Source organism: Solea solea, chromosome 10, assembly GCF_958295425.1.
Source record: "Solea solea chromosome 10, fSolSol10.1, whole genome shotgun sequence".
Taxonomy (NCBI): domain Eukaryota; kingdom Metazoa; phylum Chordata; class Actinopteri; order Pleuronectiformes; family Soleidae; genus Solea; species Solea solea.
Window position 1 is genome coordinate 10,765,228 of NC_081143.1, and position 19,905 is coordinate 10,785,132.

At 41.3% G+C, this 19,905-nt stretch overlaps 1 protein-coding gene across 1 annotated transcript in view; it reads right to left on the reverse strand.

The window, feature by feature from the left end:
* The window catches only part of maml3 (mastermind-like transcriptional coactivator 3), a 116,070-nt gene extending 97,108 nt beyond the window's left edge, over nt 1-18,962 (reverse strand). The window contains exon 1 of the mRNA XM_058640161.1: nt 17,855-18,962. Within this exon, the coding sequence (XP_058496144.1) occupies nt 17,855-18,235 (381 nt within the window). The 5' untranslated portion in view covers nt 18,236-18,962. The remainder of the gene's footprint in view (nt 1-17,854) is intronic.
* Between the last annotated feature and the right edge of the window lie 943 nt (nt 18,963-19,905).

Here is a 19,905-nt window from a genome sequence, read left to right on the forward strand (position 1 = left end):
ATGAATAATGACTACAACATTAGGCTAAATAGGCTGCTACCTGCTTGACTTCTATGCTGGCACCCTCTACAACTATTATTTTTTATATGTTTATTTGTTTTGCTCAATGAAGAAAATGAGACTAAATAACCTCTGCAGTTGGGGGTAGGGAAAAAGACAAGGAAGTAAGGAAAGGAAGTGAGAAATAAATGAGGTTTTAGTGACTTGGCAACATTTATCGTTCAGAAAACAAAGATGTGTAATTTGTAATAATTGGCCAAACAATAAGAACAAACACAATAACAGACAAATTGATAGATCTGTCTACCTTTACGGGAGGCATTCAAGTCTGACGATCAACTGATTATATTGCAGAATTAAAGAGTTCAAAACCAAAAGGGCTCCGTCTTCTTGACCGCCCATGGACTGACACATTCTGAAATGTGTTTTTTGTAAGACTGGTTTACCGAGAGCCTGGTTCCCATTTAAATATTACAACTATTCATACAATTCCATCCACTGCTGTTACGACAGATAAGTACTTCAAACGTTAATTAAAATACAAGTAAAATACTAACAATGATAAAAGAAAATCAGTTTGTCCACTTGACTGTTCTATAAATAAGTTTTCTATATGATTTCAACATTGCTAGGGTCAAAATCGCGGAATTGACGCATTTCCTGTTTAAATACACGGGAGAAAGGTGAGGTGAGGCAGGGATGAGCTGTGCCACACACACTGACCGAAGCAGGCAGTTGATGGCATTGCTGTCTCTCTTTATATCCCCAATATACATGTTTGATTAAACATGAACTACACATGTTGACGTTCCACAGTCTGTCTAATATATTTAATGAATGTGTGTGACTGGTTTAGCCTTTTCTGATCGATAAAATGTCAAAAATCTGCCTGGCTGATAGGTCTGCCTTCAACAAAAACAGGCTGATGGAAACTCACAGTACAGTACAGTGTTTTTACAGCATGCACACTTCCTCAGAAAAACGTATTTGCACATGCACAGTGACCTCACCAGCATCATCTTTTCCCTTCCAGGGTTTCCAGTGCAGCCCCCCACTGTCGTCATTCTTACAACAAGCCATAAACTTAATGTAAACACACCTGCATCACAAAGGTAAAGGAGGTTTGAAGTGATGCGGTTACAGACGGCAGCTAAAAAAAAACTATATGAGCAAACATAAGCTGTGGTAACACCTCAACAGTGATGTATAATTCAGGTATCGTCCCAAGAGAAACCTGATCATGATACAGGCCCGAGTCCAACGGAACAAGAGAGTCAGAACCAGAGGTCACTTTCAACAAATTATTCGTCTCTTCTCTGTCCTGGTTGTGGATTACATGTATAATTTTGACAACAATGGCTGCCAAAATGTGATTTGACCCCCCTCTTTTTTTTTTCAGAGGCAAAGATTCATGAGGTCAGTTTGACTATGTACAAGCAGAGATAAGGGTTTTATCTATGGCCAATGGCTGTAAATTGATGCAGATTTCTTTCAGCCCATACAAACAATTGATTTAATATCTTTATCAAGTGTATGAGAACAAGACTGGATCATTTTCAATAATTAGCCAATTAATACATAATAATAGGCCAATACTGGGCTCACCAATTAATCAGTGTACCTTTTACCAAAGAATGAGTGCAGGTATGTGCTGTACCTATATCTGCACGATAAGCACATTTGTTATACTGGTGTTACTAGACACCGCTTAAGAAAAACCAGTCTGAACAGCCATCAAACTAAACATGTTGTCAACAGATCAAAACTGCTGGTACCAAAAACAGAACAGGTTGACTGATATCAAACATCAGTCAGTCCTCGAACTTCTAACTTACAGTAACTGAAACTGAAATTACAAACCAGTGTAGGAGGAATGCTTAGCAAGAACAACCAACACCACTCTTAAGCAGCGGTTCTGCCAAGTGGTACAGTTTGGGTCAGTTCAGTGGGTCGGTTTGGTACAGTATGGTACAGAACAGTAGAGCCCTCAGCCAGGCTTGCGTTTCGACTGAGAACAGTACCTTTGGTTGGTCTGCGGGGTGTGCACTGTGTGAGGAAATCCAGCAGCTTGTTCTTTCTGCTCGGTGTGTTGCACTTTATCTCGAGAAGAAGTCAAGCTTTGTATGAGAATAGACTGCGGGTGTTGAAGAAACACCGTTCGCAAGGGAGTGCTGTTTTTCTGTCACCCAATCAGCCGACTGTCGTGGTTCTAGCTCTACCCGTACCATACTATTATTTTGGTAGAGAAGAGTTCAAAATTAATGTTTGGCTGTGGTTATTTTGGTACTATTGCTAATGGAAACACCAAAAATACATACTGTACCATACTGAACTAGGTGGAAACACTCCATTTGTGGAATTTATTGGCGTGCGATACATGTGTGGCACGGGTATTCTGTTTCGCTATTTATGTAGGTGACGTAGCGACCTAAGTAGCTATGTATTTTGCATATTTGGCAGACACTCCAATCAGTGTGTACCATTCCAAACCACACTGTGGATAGCTGCACTATACCGCTTAGTTTAAATGAGGCTAATCACTAGTTAGCATGGTTCAGCTGATATATTTCCATAGCGAGTTGTTACCATTAGAGCTCAGAACAAGAGGCAAATCCTCCTTTTCATCAGTTATTATCCAGAGTGTACAGACGATGGACAATTTACAATTATGACTACAATGTCTGAAACCACAGGGGCTTTTTAGTCGGAGCTGCTTTTTCAGGTGCTGAACAGAAACCTGCCAGCAAAGATAAAGGGTCAAGTTGCAGGGTCTGACTCCAGCACTAATGAAGACATATAAAGTGGGAGAATATTTTAATTCTCTCTGTATCTGTCTACACTCTCAAAGGAGCTTACCTGTCTACTGTTGTGTTTTCCCTGTGTTGCCCATTTACACACAGGTGTAATGAAGTGGAAAAGCAAAAGGTGTGAAAATTACACTGTTAATGTTCCAAAAATATTTGTGTGTGTACATAACAAAGATAAGGACTCTTCCGTTTCTCTGGGGTCATCCATGGGCTGGCAGTTAGGATCCCCCAGGGACTCTCTTTGTGCAGCCATTTAGTATCTATTAAAAAACTCAATGGCTCCTTAAGTGTCAACAAGACAGAATAAAACAGGAATTACCAGACTCAATGTTTTCATTAACAGGAAAAAGTGACAATTACAAAGCTTTAAAATAGAATAATCACTGCTCTTGCCTGTCTGCAGTGGAAGAGCCAAATGTCTTTTAGAACATTTATCACTAAAGAGCTTCAGCTGTAGAGTGTCCCAACCTGACCTAGAAAAACATTCACCAAACAAGACACACGTCCTGTACTTTTTTTGTCCAAGCTCAACCTAAACTTGATACAGCTTAACAACAAAAGAATTTCAAACTCACCATTGGCAACAATCAGTGCATGAAAAGTAACTATTACTGAACTGTAATCACTGACAACTGTTTACATAATCCAACAACTACTGTTGAATGCGTCGTAAATAGTAAACCCCACTTCTAAACAGAATCACTTATCAGTCGCTGCTTATTATCACTTCCTTATAAGTATATTCATTCTACATCTATTCTTTAAATGTTTACACCATATTTTCATTAAAGTAATTAAAAATACATTTGAACCCTGACCTAACCTGACCGGTATCCATGCTGTATTCAGCTGAACGTTAAGCTGGTAACTCCAACATAAAAAAATGATTTCATCCCTCCAACCAGCCAACGATTTGATTTTGCTCATCTGGCAAGGACAACATTTTGGCCAACTACATAAACTCCTAAAAAGGGAACCCCTGGCACACTAGAGGCAGACTTAACCTAAATTAACCATTTCCCCCATTTGTACTTGTTCCTCAGAGTTCTCCCACAAAAAGGTTGTTAGACACCACTAGACAGCTAAAGTTGACAGGTAGATCTACTGAGCTGAGAATGGTGAAGTAAAAACTTTGAGGCCACTATTGCCAATCCACACGTGTCACTCTGGGTGTTATTAAAAACACAATAATACCTTATACAAATCCTTTTAGCAAGAATGCACTTCAGCCACAGTCAATGCTGTCTGTTTACATTCTGCACATTCCCCTGACAACTTTCCACCAGATAAGATCCCTAATAGTTCAACAATCAAGTCAATGTCCGTCATAGAGTTAAATACCCATGAACAATTAATTGTTTTCAAATTGATAATGCAATCTGAAGCAATGCAATGAGCAAATACCGAAGGCCACAATTTGGGATATACATTATTCAGTGTTAAGAGTTTGGAGGGATTGTTTTGATGATTTCTCATGTGGTCGATTATATTTTAGTAAACAAGGAACTGAAGCTTGACTTAAAGATGTTTTACGTAAGAAAATATAGTGTTTTAAGTCATACAATGTCCATGATATGGCATCAGAGATTGAACAAAGTGTTAAATTCACAATGGTACAGCCTGTTTGAGGAAAATGCACAAAATGTACGATCTAATACTTCGACATTGGCAGCTAAATGACACCTAACTATCAACTTAACTTCTTTCTTGCACTTTCAATGACCCACGTCTATTAAGGGCAATTTTCAAAAACTTTCAATGGCCTTGAATATAATTTTTTTTTTTAATTCACAAACTTTAAAGGATGTCAAGGACCCATGGGAACTCTGGATTGACTTGGCATAAAAACTACTAACAATCATAGACATTATATAAAATGTTTTGATTTGTCTTCCGGTTTCTTCCTGAAGCAAACCAGGAAGTGAAAATATATTGAACAGCCACCGGGGGGGACTCTGCTGGTTGCAAAAGAGGTCAGTTTGATTGGAAGTCTATGGGAAAAATAACTTTCTCACTTGATTTACAACATCAGTAAACTTTCTAGAGGAGCTAATGGTCTCAATCTTGGTGCAGCTGTGTGGGATGACGATGGCATGATTCAACCTCCCTGTTTTCTCTGACTCTTCTGGTACATGTAGATAAAAAGGGTTTATTTTCCAAGTAGCTTTATGGAACAATTGTGGATTGTGTGAGCACTGGTTTTAATTGGAGATCTTTAATGTACTTTTTGCAGTGCAGTGACCACAACTATTATAAATCAACACTGTCATTTTTAAATTAAAGATCCTTAATCAACTATGCTAAAATAATAGTTTACTTTAATTACTACTAATAATTACTTAATAATAATTTAATCAATTGAAAATAACTACAGCATTTTAATAAAGTCACAACCAGCAACAGGCAGAGAAGGCAGAAAGTGAGTGTGGTTTTAAAAAAGCAGCTGGCGTGTTTCCTCAGTTGTGATCGTTGTTGCTGCTATTTTTAGGAACCATTCAGGAAGTGATCTGCAAAAAAAAAGAAGACTACGGCTGGAGTATTTGGCTTGACTGAACACAACTCAGCTCATCACGCACAAAACCCAAGAACAATTGAATGTAACCAAGGACAAAGCAGTGAAAACACAGAGGTCCCCCATGAGGAAGTTTAACAACTTGATGGATATTTTTAAGATGACATCTGATGAAGTCTCACTTTTACTGAAAACAGCTCTGTTCCACATCTGACCCTGACAGATTTATTAGTTGGCTGATAAAAAGTGGTCAAAATTAGCCTTTCAGACATTGGTAACAGGATTTGTAGCAAATGTGCTCCTGTCAATCATCATTACGTATGAGCTGCTTAAACACATAGGAAGGAATACTTAATTCTTCACTGACCTCTAGTTGGAGATTGTTAATTTCAAAAACTGCTTTGAAAATTCCAGAAACCATGTAGACCTGTGATTTACAAGTAGTCTGATTAATTGTTGTTTCATGTATTTAATATTCAATTTATACTATATTTGTATTGAAAATACTGTATGATTGCAATGCATTGCCAGAGCTTGGAGTGACTTGGAGTGAAGCATTTTTTTTTGTATTATCTGTTATCCATAAACATGTGCTTATATTTTATCAGATGAAGGGAAAAAGAAGAATTGGCTAAAAATATACAGGCCAAAAAAAAAATCAGCATCAATTATTCTAAAACTCAGCATCAGCATCAGTCATGAAAAACCCATATTGGACGACTTCTAGTCTTATGTCTTATCAAAATGCCTATGCATCCCCAAGGCAACAGAATGGGGCATGGTTTGAAGGCAGCTTCACAATGACCACAAATGAATCCATTAATCCATAAACTGGCAATGATCATTCAACCAGATGTGTTTTCTTCTCACATTTTAACTCATCAGACATTCTCCATCTTATTTGGAGCTGCTGCACTGACAGACTTCCTGCCTTCAATCACATGTAGCAAAGTAGCATTGCAACAATGTCGCTAACTGTCCGACCACACGGTTAATATCCTCCCTCACGCTGTCCTGCTCTGCCCCACTGAGTCCTTGCTCCATCTTTTCCTCCCTTTTGCCCTCTGCAGTATTATCAGATAATGTGTGTCCTCCTCCCCCCTCCACCACCACCACCCCACCCTCCCACTGCACTGCAGCCACTGTGGCACAATTACCCCGGCTGCTGCACTAATGGCTATTGATGCAGCTGAGGGCCCCGCACACACACTTGCACACATAAACATTCATAAAAAATTCATGACGCTGGCTCAATAGGAAGGTGTGGGGGGTCTGGGCAGCCGGAGACAGAACAAATGTCATTTAACAAAGGAGGCAAGAGGCAGATGACACAAGTCTCCACGTTGTCACGCAATATGATCCAGACAAACACTAATATACATATAAAAACTAATGAATTTGTGCAGCATATTAAGAATTATTAGTCCATGTTAATTCTACCTGTGGCTGAGCAGATACATAGTATATGTTCTTGAGTACAGTAAAGGCCAGTGTATATGTGTCTCCTGTGTGCAGCAGGATTCTGTGTGGTGGGTAATTCCCTCTTAGCACAGGATTTCTCTCTGTCACTGGCCTACGCCGAGAGAGCTTAAGAGCGCTAAGCCTGCTAGCCGAGACTGAACCATGGATCACCGGAGACAAGGAGCAAAGAGATGGAAAGAACAGCACGGATGGGTCTGAATCACCAAAAGGAAAGAAGGGAAGGCAGATTACAAGGAGGAAAAATAAAAGGTCAAATGGAGGTGGGAATGGAAGGGTGAGGTGAAGACGGAGAAGATGAAGGACAAAGGTGGAAAAAAGAGAAAAGGATCCTGGCTAGGACAAAGTAGACACCCCTGTGTGATGGGTGGACATAGAAATGAAGGGATAAAAGGAGGAAGGACGGAGGAGAGACAAACTGTAATTTGGAGATAGTAAAATGAAAGGGGGACGATTTTCAATTGATGGTGATTTACAACTCGGGCTGCACAATTATGATTAAAATTGCGATTGTACAAACTGCAATTATTTGATGAAGATAACGATTGTGACAACACAGCCCAATATGATACAAATTCTGAAGGAATTCACGAGCTCACGAAAAATGTGCTCCTGATGTCACAACATCATGATTTCTTCGTGAAGTGCTATTCCTTTGAAGAGTTTCAGATATTACACAAACTTGACAAGGTTATTTATTATCACATTTATTGTTAAGTCTGTACAATGTTGTGGAAAAATTCTCTGATTCTGTTTGGGTGAGAAACATGTTTGAACTCTATGGTATAGAACCCGAAATATTTCCACAAGCAATGATTTTCTGCTCAGCATGACAGTTTCGTTTACTTGTGTCCTCCATTTTCTCGGACAAAAATCAAGGTTAACAAATACAACACGTGATTATCTTATCTATCTCATGGGCCAAGAGGGGATTCAAAATGGATCTGAGTTCAACTGTACTCACAACACCCTCTGCGGGATCCTGCGGTTACTACTTCAGAAAGTCTGATGGGATTCTATGGCTGTTTATTATGAACTCAAACTGATTTTTAACTGGAACTTTCCTTACCAAGTTAGAATGGACATCCAAATCTCAGATAAAAATGATTACGGTTTGTCTACAAGAGCAATGAAGTTGCTATTTAATGTACAAATTTCCCACCTGGTGTGTGTGCTTCTACTTCTTAAAACTTTTCAGGATGAGTAGCTCCATGGAGACTAAAACCTGGTTTTAATGAGGCAGAGCCTCGTTTCTGAGAAACTGAGAAAGTTCAGGGCTAAGATTTGAATTGTGATTAGGTTATGGTGAATATTTTATTAAGGCTATCCAGATGAGTGGTAGTCAATACAAGTCCTTACAAGGAAACATTCTAACCAAATTTATATACTTACTGTAAGTAAAGAAAGTCGTTTATGAGACCTTTTTTCTTAATTGTATGTACTCAGTTTGTGACACCACACGCTTTCTCATAAGCCAGCTAATCAATGACAATTTTCATTATCGATCCATCTGATTCTCCGTTTACTCAGATCAAAGTTAAGTAAAGAGGAGCTGCTTTGTGTACAGAGCAGACAACATGGCTTCACTGAGGAGCTGCAGGGAGGGAATACTGTTTGTGTGAATGCATAATCACGAACCACAGGGAAATACTAATGTGAACAAAACAGACTGATTATTGAATTCAAATAATATTCTGTGCATCGCAAAGTTGTCAAGTTGATAAATAAAGGAACAAAAACTTCAGTAATGAAACATGAACGTGTACAAACATCTTGGAGAGAAAGCCTCCATGTCTCCATGGCTTTATTTAAAGCATTTTTTTTTACCTGCGACTGCAAGGAAATAACTAAACATTTCTCAAGTGCACAGCAGTTTGTTATTTCACTAAATGAAGGAAAAACTGTTCCCTCACTTATTCAAGGGTTCATGCTGAACGTGTGTGTGTGTGTGTTGCTGTAGAACATGTGAACAAGCGTGGGTGGAAGGGAATGTGGTCACAGCCGCCCCAAATCAAAAACATCCAGTGTGTGTGTGTGTAGAACCCCAGGGATAAAAGTGAAAACAAGCAAAAAAAAAAAAAAAAAAGAGTGACAATAAGTTGAGTCAAGTGCACAAGCGAGCAGAGCGAGATTATCTGAAGAGGTAAAAAAAAAGTCACAGTCAGTGAAATGCATGTGTAATGAGCACAGCCGTGACGTCATGGGTGTTTGTCGACGTCACGCTCTACGTGCGAACGTGAGCGTATGGGTGACTGTCAGCTCCATGCCAGCTCTGCAGTTTAAATATAGCACTTGGGCAGCGATCCCATGCAGCTGACATTAACAATGCTACATATCCAGCCAGCGAGTGCCTTCTACACTACATTAGCGCCGCACTTATGTTGAAACCAGAGAAGTGGTGAACAGAGCAAAGGAGGGAAAGGGGAAGGAGAGAGGAAGGGAGGGAAGAGGGAAGGCCTCAGATTCATGAAAACTCAGCCGCCCACACTCCGGCCTCTGCTGCCAAGAGTTGAGCAGGACAAGTGTGTGTGTGTGTGTGTGTGTGTGTGTGTGTGTGTGTGAGGGAGAGAGAGAGAGAGACATTCCTCGGTGAGGTGGATGCCAAAGAGCGAGCAGAGCTGAAGACAGACTGTCCTGAGCGACTGTGTTTTAGTGAAACTAACGAGCCCCCACACTGTGCACCTCAGCCTCGCAGCTGTAAACTTGTTAGCAATGCGGTAATCAGATCTGACGGGAAGTTATGTCAAAAAAGAAAAAGAAAAGAAGAAAGAAGAAAGGTACGGGACATTATTCTGCTTTTAAGCAACATTATGGCACGTTTGTTCTAAGACTTGTGCCACTGTTGCCAGTGTGCTTCCATGGACGTAAAACAAACTTGCTTCCACAAATACAGAACCCGGCACTTGTGGGTCTCAATGAGATTATATGCGTAAATAAAGGCTACTAAATGCTAGTGTGATAATTGTTGACAATACTTTCATTTGAGTTTGGGATTAACACTCAAATGATTGCCTGAATAGTAGTGTTTTGTTGTAGTGTTTTTGTTAAGAAACGCACCAAAGTGATGCAAACTAACCAGAAGAGGCAGCAGTAGACCAGCGGCTCCTGTATCCTTGTAAGCTAAAACGGTGTATTTCTCTATGGACTTTGGTGCAGTCGAGGGAGCAATTTACAAACTCCAGTTTCCAGTTAGAAAAGGCTTATTAACAGGAAGATAAAGTGGCAAATATAGTCTTAAGATATAATAGACTTTAACAGGCATTGTTTTTGTTTGATTAGCCTTTTGTTAAGTTGTTAAAAAACAGTTTTCTTAGCTGGTGGTGTGCACAGTGATGTCAGAGCTGATTATGTCAGCACCTCATACAACAAACAATGCGATAATACGTCTCCTGACATTGTTACTGCTCCTCACCCGTCCCAGATAATGAGCTCATAAAAACTTAAAAGTGAAACATGTTTACATTTGTACCGAACACACCGTCTGTTTGCAACACTGACACTGCCTGCTGGAGCCGAGACATATGAGACAGAATAGGCGCTGAAGACAAAGTACGGTCTGGTTTTGAGAAAACTTTTAATGAAAAATAAACAATAACATGCTGGACACCCCCACGTTTTAATTCATTAAATTCATTGCGCTTGTATAATTGCACATGCTCACATCACAATTGTGATTAGATTAATTGTGCAGCACTCGCCAGTGGTGAACATGTGTGTCTGTTCCTTTTAATAAAAAGCCAGTCAAAGCCAGTCACGTTACATGCACCGCAAAACCTTCCAGCAAAAAAAATAAAAACCCAGAGGTTTCGAAATTTGTGAAATTGTGGTGGCATCTGTCATGTGATGGACATGTAATTTTCACTTTTACACTCACAATTTTGTGGTGGCATTGAACAACAATAATATGAAGGGACATCTCAAACCAACAATGGTCTCAACAGGCTGCAATGCAACACACCCAGAAGACGTGTGGTGAGCGTCGTGGCACGATGCATTTGTGGCCATCAAAAACCAGTCCATGTCATAAACGAGCAAACACCTGCTCCCTTTCTGCTGGTAAATATCAAACTGGAAACATGAATTGTTTAAGACGTCACAGAGTGATGATGATGTAAGTGTAGGATTACAGAAGCATCAAATTCCTGTTTCTCTCCGATTGGTTCTTCTCATCGCGACCAGGGACTCTGATGCAGAAGAGCAGCATGGAAAATACAAAAAAAAAAAAGATACAGGACGGACGACAAAACACAGCCAGTCCCACACAAGCAGACAGTATCAGAGGTAACAACAGATGTCCCAAGATGAAGCTTAAATTCTGCCAAACGGATGACACTAATGCCCTCAGCCTAAAAAATCTTAACTGGTTTAACTAGATTAATACTTGACGTAAGTTGTGATTGACAGTTCCGTGGTTGATACCCACACCGCTGGATTTCGCTCCCTGATTACACCACTCCAACACCACATGAAAATACTACATTTAAGTGAAGGTTTTCAGTTGCTTCATTTTGTCCTCACTATCAACTAACTTCAGAGACACTTGCAGGAAAAAAGTCAAGGAGTCGAAGTGTGCTGCCTTCAAATACCACCGCAAACTATCAGACCTGAAAAGGCCTCCTGGATGTCAATTTGCTATGGATTTAATGACTTTTGGAAAATGATGACCTGGATGGATGAGAATCTACAGACAAAAAGCCTAAGCTGACTGATCACTGCTCCTGTGGTCTCCTAGTGGTGCTACTTAGATTTATTTGGGAGGTTTACACTAGATCTGGCACAGAACTACACAGAAATCCAAGGAAATGTGATGCAAGCTTCATCGTGTGCCCATTTCCGTGAATGAAACCCCTTAGCTTCAAGTATGTGAACAAACCTATTCGCAATAAAACATGTCTTCATACCAATCTGAACACTGTAGTACATATCCTGTATGTGGGGCTGTAAAATACTGCCACATAGATGAAAACGAAGATTATCTGGAGTATACGCATAAAGCCAGCGGGGTTAAGGGTTAGGTTAGAGAGTTGGGTCTATGACATCAGTATAATTTTTTTTCACTCTTGCACCCATTTTCCAAAAATAGCATTTAAGGGCTTCCCAAAGGACCTCCCTCTGGAGCTGCTGGGCAGGAGGAAAACAGGAAGACCACAGAGAGGGTTCATGGTCGTTGTGAAGGAGGACATGAGGACAGTTGGTGTAACAGGACACGAGGGATATGGCAAAGTGGAGGCAGATAATCTAAAGGAAGGTGAGAAGAAGAAGAATTTTTCAGGCTCCTAAAACGCTACGCCAATACAATGCAACACCTAAAACTCTTGCGCTTGTGTACCGGCCCTTACTTTCCGAAAAACATACCAACAAGAAACTACAATGGTGAAAAGACAAACCTAATACTAGACCTAATGGCAGAGCTTTTCATTCACAGCCGATAGTCGACTTGTGGTCAATAACCGCCAATCAGGAAATGCATCCTAGTTTGAACAAGCCCCCCCCCAAAACATTTCTTATCTTAACGCTGTAGTATACTGTACATGCCAGGTTTACAAGTGGTGCTGTAACACTGCCCCAAAAATTTACCAAAAACAGAGAAGAAAGCATAAAGTTTGAGTGCCACGCTGTGCCCAACACAAGAAGACGAGATGGTAAATGCTGGAGCAAGAGCATAAGCGAGCTGGGGCTAAGACATCATTGTTTTCACAATTCTATTATTGTATACACAAAATGCAAGGGTGGCATTTTGAGATATTTTCACTTCAGGACCCACTTACAAAAATAGCGTTTTACGGCTCCCAAAATGCCAGATCCATGAAGATAAAAGGCCGATATTTCTGCAGATTCTCCTTAACTCATTCTCATGTGTACGGGCTCTAAAATGAAGCCAGCAGTGTTTATACATTTTTGTTTTAGGGTCTCTAAAAATCCAAGGTTGTGTACGACTTCAAATGCATACATTCATGCATCTGCGGACAAAAAAAGTAGTAATAGTAGTATGGACGGATGTAGCCTAAAGGTGAGTTTAGTGAGTGTCAGGTTTCTGTGTGTGTCTGTGTGAGTGAACAGGGAGCTAACAACACTCCTCCAGCAGACGTCAAGGAAGTATAATTACCGTCTTTCACAATGTGCCTGTAAGTCAGACCCCGTCTGTTTGTTTGCGCCATTATGGCATGTGTTTTGACCGTCAGTACAATGTGAAGCATTCTGTCAATAATTTGTCCCAAGTACGTACAGTTTTCAAAAAAAGATGTTTTTTCCATAGGAATGAGCTGATAACTATTACAGTGTTGCAACATGATACCCGTCTGGAGGCCGCCCAGTGTTTAGCTACAAACCCTGCCATTATCACACAATTACAAGTATGTAAGTGTCCATTCTATAAAAGTACACATTGGCATGAAATTCAGCTAATGCCCGAGTTCAACTTCATCTTCTGTCTTGGAGAAAGTCCACATGTATGCAGTACAGTATGTGTTAGTTAGATACGCAAAGAAAAAAACATTCCATACAATTAAATGGTCTGTATTGCCATTCCCATTCACCCGTTCACTCACACAACGCATCTTTCAACCACACATCTTTCATACCCATTCACATGCTGCCAAGACAGCCGTCAGTATCAAATGGGGGAAAGTGTCTTGCCCAAGAACAGATCGGCATGTAGACCGGGAATCGAGCCCCAAACCCTTTCAATCTGAAGACGGCTCGCTCACCCACTAAGCCACTGTCACCCCAATTAAGCTGTGTGTGATTACTATGGGATCGCACATCCCAGGTCGCCTTTGCCTCAATGTCGGAAAAGCATCAGCCATATTGTCTGGTGATTAATTATCTTCTAGAGGCAAAAGCTAATATTTTGGGGAGGGGGGGACGGGTGTTCCTGTAAAGACGGCAGATATCTGGGCCAAGACTTCTATTAAACATTTACTATTCACCACAGTCCAACAAGCAGCATGAGAAATGACAATGAGTTGCAGCTGAGAGACGACATCAAGGACTTTGTTTTTAGCCTTCACAGCATTTCACCGATATTTATCAACAGCTATCTGCATAACAAAATCCTATAAATTAAATAGTCAATCAATGTGTTCTGGGTCATGACTGAATATACAGTATAAACATTTCATTAATAGATGTATAACATGTAATAAGTGATAAGTAGAAACACTGACCTAGTGTTTCTGCTTGGAACTGGGGTTTACCATTTTGGCAAGACACTGAAGCACAGGCTATTGAAGCCAACCTCCGTTGTTGCTAACCTTTTCTTACAAAACAAATCAAAATAAACCACAATGGTTGGATTACGTAAATAGTTATCAGCCGTTACAGGTCAATAGGAGTTAATAAAGAACTGGCTGTCATTAATGGTAAGTCTGAAATGTTATTGTACTCATAAGTGCTGGGGATAACTCATAAGTTGGGCGGCTTGTTTGTACCTGTGCATGAGTACTTGTTCATAGGGCTAGAAGTGACCTCATCTTGAATGTAGCGATACATTCCGAGCTTTAACGCAACCATAAACAAGACAATCATAGATGGCGGGACTTCGCCACATTAACACAACAAGCCTCTGTCGGCCTTATATCTGTTACAGGCTCTGACTCTGCAACGATAGAGTGTCTGACTCCAAATCCACATGTTGCATTTTCAAATCCCATCAGGGACAAAAAGTTTTTCTAACAGGCCTCTGTTGCTCATATTGCAAGCAAGTGTGGAAGCACACACAGACAGAGCCACCCAAAACAATACTTCACATATACTTACTCCAAGTAATAAAAGATACAACCCTCTGTGCTTCAGCTTAGCACCTTTCGGGGGTTTGGTTAGATTTGGTTAATATTCTCTTGGGCTCAGTCAAGTTTGGACAGAAAATGCGGCGCGACCCAAATTCTAGCGTGCAACCCCAGTTTGGAAATCTTCAAACATGACTGGTCAAACGAGAAACAGAAACCAGGAAGTTTACAGCTGCAAAATGTTGTCCCTCACCTACAAATTCTGCACAAAGAATCCGTTTTCATAAATGATCTTTCACCAGAAACTACTGCTTTTGATGCTTTGCAGATTTGTGATAGTCCTCAAGTCATGGGAATAACATGGCGGACTGTATTGGCTCCCACATCTTCCTTCTCCTTTCTTGCTAATAGTCAGCCTATAAACACAAACACACACTTTCCATAATTACAGGCTTGCCCCTGCCCCGACGTGGGTGTGTCTGAAAACCATAAGACCAAGGCTCAGTGACACATGACAATACAAAATACTGAACTATTTAGCAGGCTGAACCATGGAAATGCACATCTGTAATTTCCAATTCATAGCCAAAATCTGCCAGAGCTGCTTTGATAATCTGTCAAGTACTCTTGCTGGACTTGGCATTTAAGCCCAGTTTACAACAAGCTGTTTAAAAGGTAGGCCAAGGTTATCGACTATTAAAAAAAATGGCAAATATCAGCCCCATAAATCTACCCAACAAATGAATTGGACCATTTTTTGATAATCACCATTTTGGCTGTTCCAAACTATACCATGGGAGCAGAACATCTCTAGCAACGCTTTGTGGAAACACAGCTTCAGAAACACACTTTTCAGGCATTTCACAAAACTTAACGTTTATAATGTTGACACGGCAATCTAAGCAGTATACAGCTCATAAATGACACAGGCAACTAGTCTTTTGTGTCATTTAACCTTAAAATGTGAAGTATTCACATACAACTGACTCATGACACGAGCATATTTGTGGCTGTACTAATCCTCTAGGTGTAGGCGAAACTGTACTAAAGCACACCTTCTCCACACATTGTGCGTCAAACAACAGTCTGCAACTAAACCCCCACATATTAGGGCCCACAGGGTATGTGTGTATGCATGCATGTATGTATGTATGTGACATGTGCAGTCACATCAGCATACTTGGCTTTCCTTGAATCCCAGCTTTTATAGTGACTACATACAGCCATCTAGCTGCAGCTCTTCTGAAGAAAAAAAAAATGGAAGAGGGATGGCAGGTTTCTCTCTCATTCCCTTTCATCTCCTTTTGAATTTGTGCTTAAACAATGCCCAGACCTTACAATGAAGCATAAAAAGGGTACCAACACCCAGATTTCTGGAATGTGGCTATTGAATGTTGTGTTTTGCATGTAATGTGTCACCATCATTGACAAGGAGAGGAGCAGGAAGGGATGCTACTGTGTCTTCCAGGAGTAATCTCCATTGTTTAAGCATTTGTTGCCAGCCACGGGTAAAGAGTATCTTGGTTTAATGTCCACAAGGGCCATTGGGAGGTCCAGCACTATAAAAATCACCGCTTCTCTCCTGGGCCGTCACTGGTCAGGCTTGCATGGCTCTTAAATAAAGACTGAGGCTGCCTCCAAAATTAAAGACATTGTGATTTTGCATTTCAAAGGGGGAGGAACTTGGCTCATTGCAGCAACAAAAGGATAACAATGTTGACATTCCCTGTCGTGTATCCTTTGGTCTTTTCTACAAGGAAACTGGAGTTTGCCCACAGGAGATGTGGTGTGAACAGGGGATACTGCATGCGTTTGTGTGTATCCACATCTCATTTATGCAATGCAAACATGAGGAACTTTTCTTTAAAAATAATAAAAATCTGATAATTTAATGATCTTGCCTGCAGACCTGCTCATCAGTGAGGACTACAAACCCAGCTCCTCACAGCACAACTCAACAATCATGTTACCACTGCCCCCTACCAACAGGAAATAACTGAAGCATTCCTATATAATCGACTGTGAGTTTGTAGAGACTCTGTTTTACCTGCTGTGTTTGAATTTCCCAAAGAACCACAGGTTTTTTTTCCCTATACAGGCACGTTTTGTGGCAACAGCAGCAGGGCAATGTTGTGATGTTATCGTGTGACCAGTGCAATATTTTGCATTACAATTTGTGGTTGATAATAAAATAAGCTTTAAAAGGGTTACTACACAGAATAAAAAAATTAGGCAATCTGAGTCTGTCTGAGGTCATTTTCAGGTCTGATCACAGGTTACTTCCAGTAAGGAGGTGACTGTGATTAGGTGTTTGCAACACTGTTTGTACTGGCTGTTGATTTTGAGAGTATGTTACAAAGGTTAGGGAACAGACAGAAGCATACACTGCTGCTACCGCTGAGACCAAGGAAGCAATGTTGCAATGCTAATGCTCGCCTGTCTTGCAGAATGATTTGCACCCGGACACAAAGAACAAGAGAGAAAAAAGTTGTCTTCATGCAAAGATAAAGAGAGGAGGGGAAAAAAAGGGCAACCATTCCACAGACATTGGTGTCCTGAAAAATAACAACTTTACAATTGAGCTCGCAAACTTTCAGCTTTGCTTTGAGCATGATGCAGTGCTGCTGGCAGAGAAAAAGATGAAGGATCAGCTGTCATTTTCAAAAGAACTTGCAGCCCATGCAGCCTTCTTTCCTCCACAAGAGTGATCTGGACTTCTTTGTAAACAAAAGCACCAGTTGGCACTCAGCTCAGAAAAAGTGAAGTGTGTGTTTCCAAAACAATTACCAGAGCTCAGTGAACGTATTCTCAACAAGTTCTCACAGTGATGAACAAGCAGCAGTATAAGTAGTTGAACTACAACTACTGTAGGTAAGTGGTAGTAGTTAGTAAGTTGTATGTTAGTGGTAGTAGTTGTTGTATTGGTGGGTACTGGTGGCACTAGATGAAGTAGTGGTTGTTATGTGTTGGTGGTAGTAGTAGTAGTTTAATTTATACTAGTAGCTATTAGTAATATTGGTGGTAAGAGTAATGTGTTTATGTAGCAGTAGTAGTTTTACTGTGGTCGTGGTTCAAGTAATATAGGTAATAACAGCAGTAGTAATAGTGCTAATGGTATTAGTGTTACAAATAGTTTTCCTTTTAGTACTAGTAGAAGTGAGGCTTCCTGGGTTATAGGGGTCCAGAATTTTGTGTAGCAGGGTTCAGACTTCAGGTGGACGGGACATAAAAAGACAGGGTCTGTGCTGTGAACTGTGTGCCGTGTTAATGTGTGAGTGGGCTGGGTGTCTCGTGGAAGTCGTGAACGTGACCGGGGAGCTCGCTCTTACCGCCATTAACGTGTTATTCCTCTGTTCCGTGGAGGAGGCAGAGTCCGGGTCCGGCTGCTTGCTCTGTGGCTGCTTGCTGCTGCTGCCTCCGCCACCGGCGGACTTTTTGGCCCTCTGCTCCAGACTCCGTTGGTACAGACTCACCGTCTCCCTCCGCTCTATCTCCAGCTGCTCGGCGTGGGCTTGCTGGTACCTGTTCTCGCAGTTGACATGGTGTCTCCGGCAGCCCTCTATCCGCTGCCTCAGCCTCTCCACCACGGTGCTGTGTTTAGGTATGCCCACCGACCCGGCGGGCACCACGCTCCCGGCGGCCGGGTTCATGCTGTTGTTGATACAGATACTGCCGTTGGCTCCGGCAGCGGGGGAGGCGAAATCCCCCATCACTGAGCCGAGTGGCTGCTATTTTGGAAGAACTTTTCTCCCCGTCAAGCTCGCCGCGACCACCGCCACCTCCTCCAAACACCTCCACCTCCAACACCTATCGTCCTCCCTGGTGAAGGGTCCCCGGGCGGCCAGTAAGAGGACGGAAGCAACAGCCGCTGAAGGGAACAACAAGCGGGCAGGTTTAAAGGGCTGAGAGCCTTAAAGCAGTCATGGTTCAGTTCCTTCTTCTCTCCTCGTGTTCTGTTTCTAAACAAACCGCTCCCGACAACACAACCAACAGTTAGCCCGAGTGAGAGCCGGGCAGACCCCGCGCTGAATTCAACAATGAAACCGCTGCGAACAACAACAAGTCAGCGGAGGAAACACAACAATACCGCGGAGCAGCAGTTACACACGCACGGAGAAGAGCCCCGCGGAGGAGCAGCAGAAGCAGCGGCAGTGACAACAGTCCACTCGCCGTTTTACGATGTTGTCCTTTGAGAAAAAGTTTTGCTGCTTGAACCGAACGGGCTCCGGAGTTTCCCAGTGAACTCGCATCTCATATGGTCCTGGTTTGAAAGAAATCCCGGTGAAGATGTTTCAGTTCGGGGTGGAAAGCGCGCACAAGCGCCCTCGGTAGTCCGGTTGAGAGGCTACTATAGTAGCGTACACGAAAAACGCGGATATGGGAAGCAGTGGCGGAAGTGTGTAGTCAGTGGCTGCCGCCTGCCACCATCACAATGATAAGGTCCGCTGCTCCACCATGCCAGCGGAGTGATATCAGGACAGGAGGTGAGTAAAAACCAGCCACAGGCTGTGAGGAGCCCGCTGAAGGACGATCGCAAAACCCGGCGTGGAGTCTAGAGTGTGTCCCAGAAAGGACCGGACTCGACTCACGTTTATGCCTCGTTCAAACCGCCAGAAAAGGTAGTTTTCTTTACAAACCCATAAACAGATTGTTGTTGTTTTTTTTAAAGTTTGGAATAAAAACAAAACAAATGGAAAGCTTTTTTCCCCCTGTGTGTTCAAATGTATTTTTGTATTGTCAACAGTGAATAAAGCAGTAGTTTTTGTTTGTTAAAAAACAGTTAAGAAAATAATATAAAAAAATCTGTTTGATCAGCTGAAAGAACTGTGGTTTTCACTATTTTTGGAAATTATCTCCAATAGAAGGATCCGCTGCTTAAAGTTTATAACAAGGAACAACAATTCTGGGGAGCCATAATTCAGAAAGTCCAAAGTCCAAGTCCAAAGTCGTCTGTCTGTCTGTCCATAATTCAGAAAAGACTCATTGTGACTGCACATGTCACATACATACATGCATGCATACACACATACCCTGTGGGCCCTAATATGTGGGGGTTTAGTTGCAGACTGTTGTTTGACACACAATGTGTGGAGAAGGTGTGCTTTAGTACAACATTATAAACGTCACAAAATTGATTTGTAAAAGTAAATGAATATACATTGACATAACAATGATCAAATAACTACATTACAATGATCTAGAACTACATTAAAATAGATATAACAATTATAAATAACATAGTGTGATGACTGGTAGTGTATGCACATGCACATTCATCTTCACAAATGGACAAAAACTGTGAATCATAAAAATCACAATTGCAAGTGGAAGATTTTGGTGTTATGTCACAGCAGAGGCGAACTCACTGCCATTTTTATTT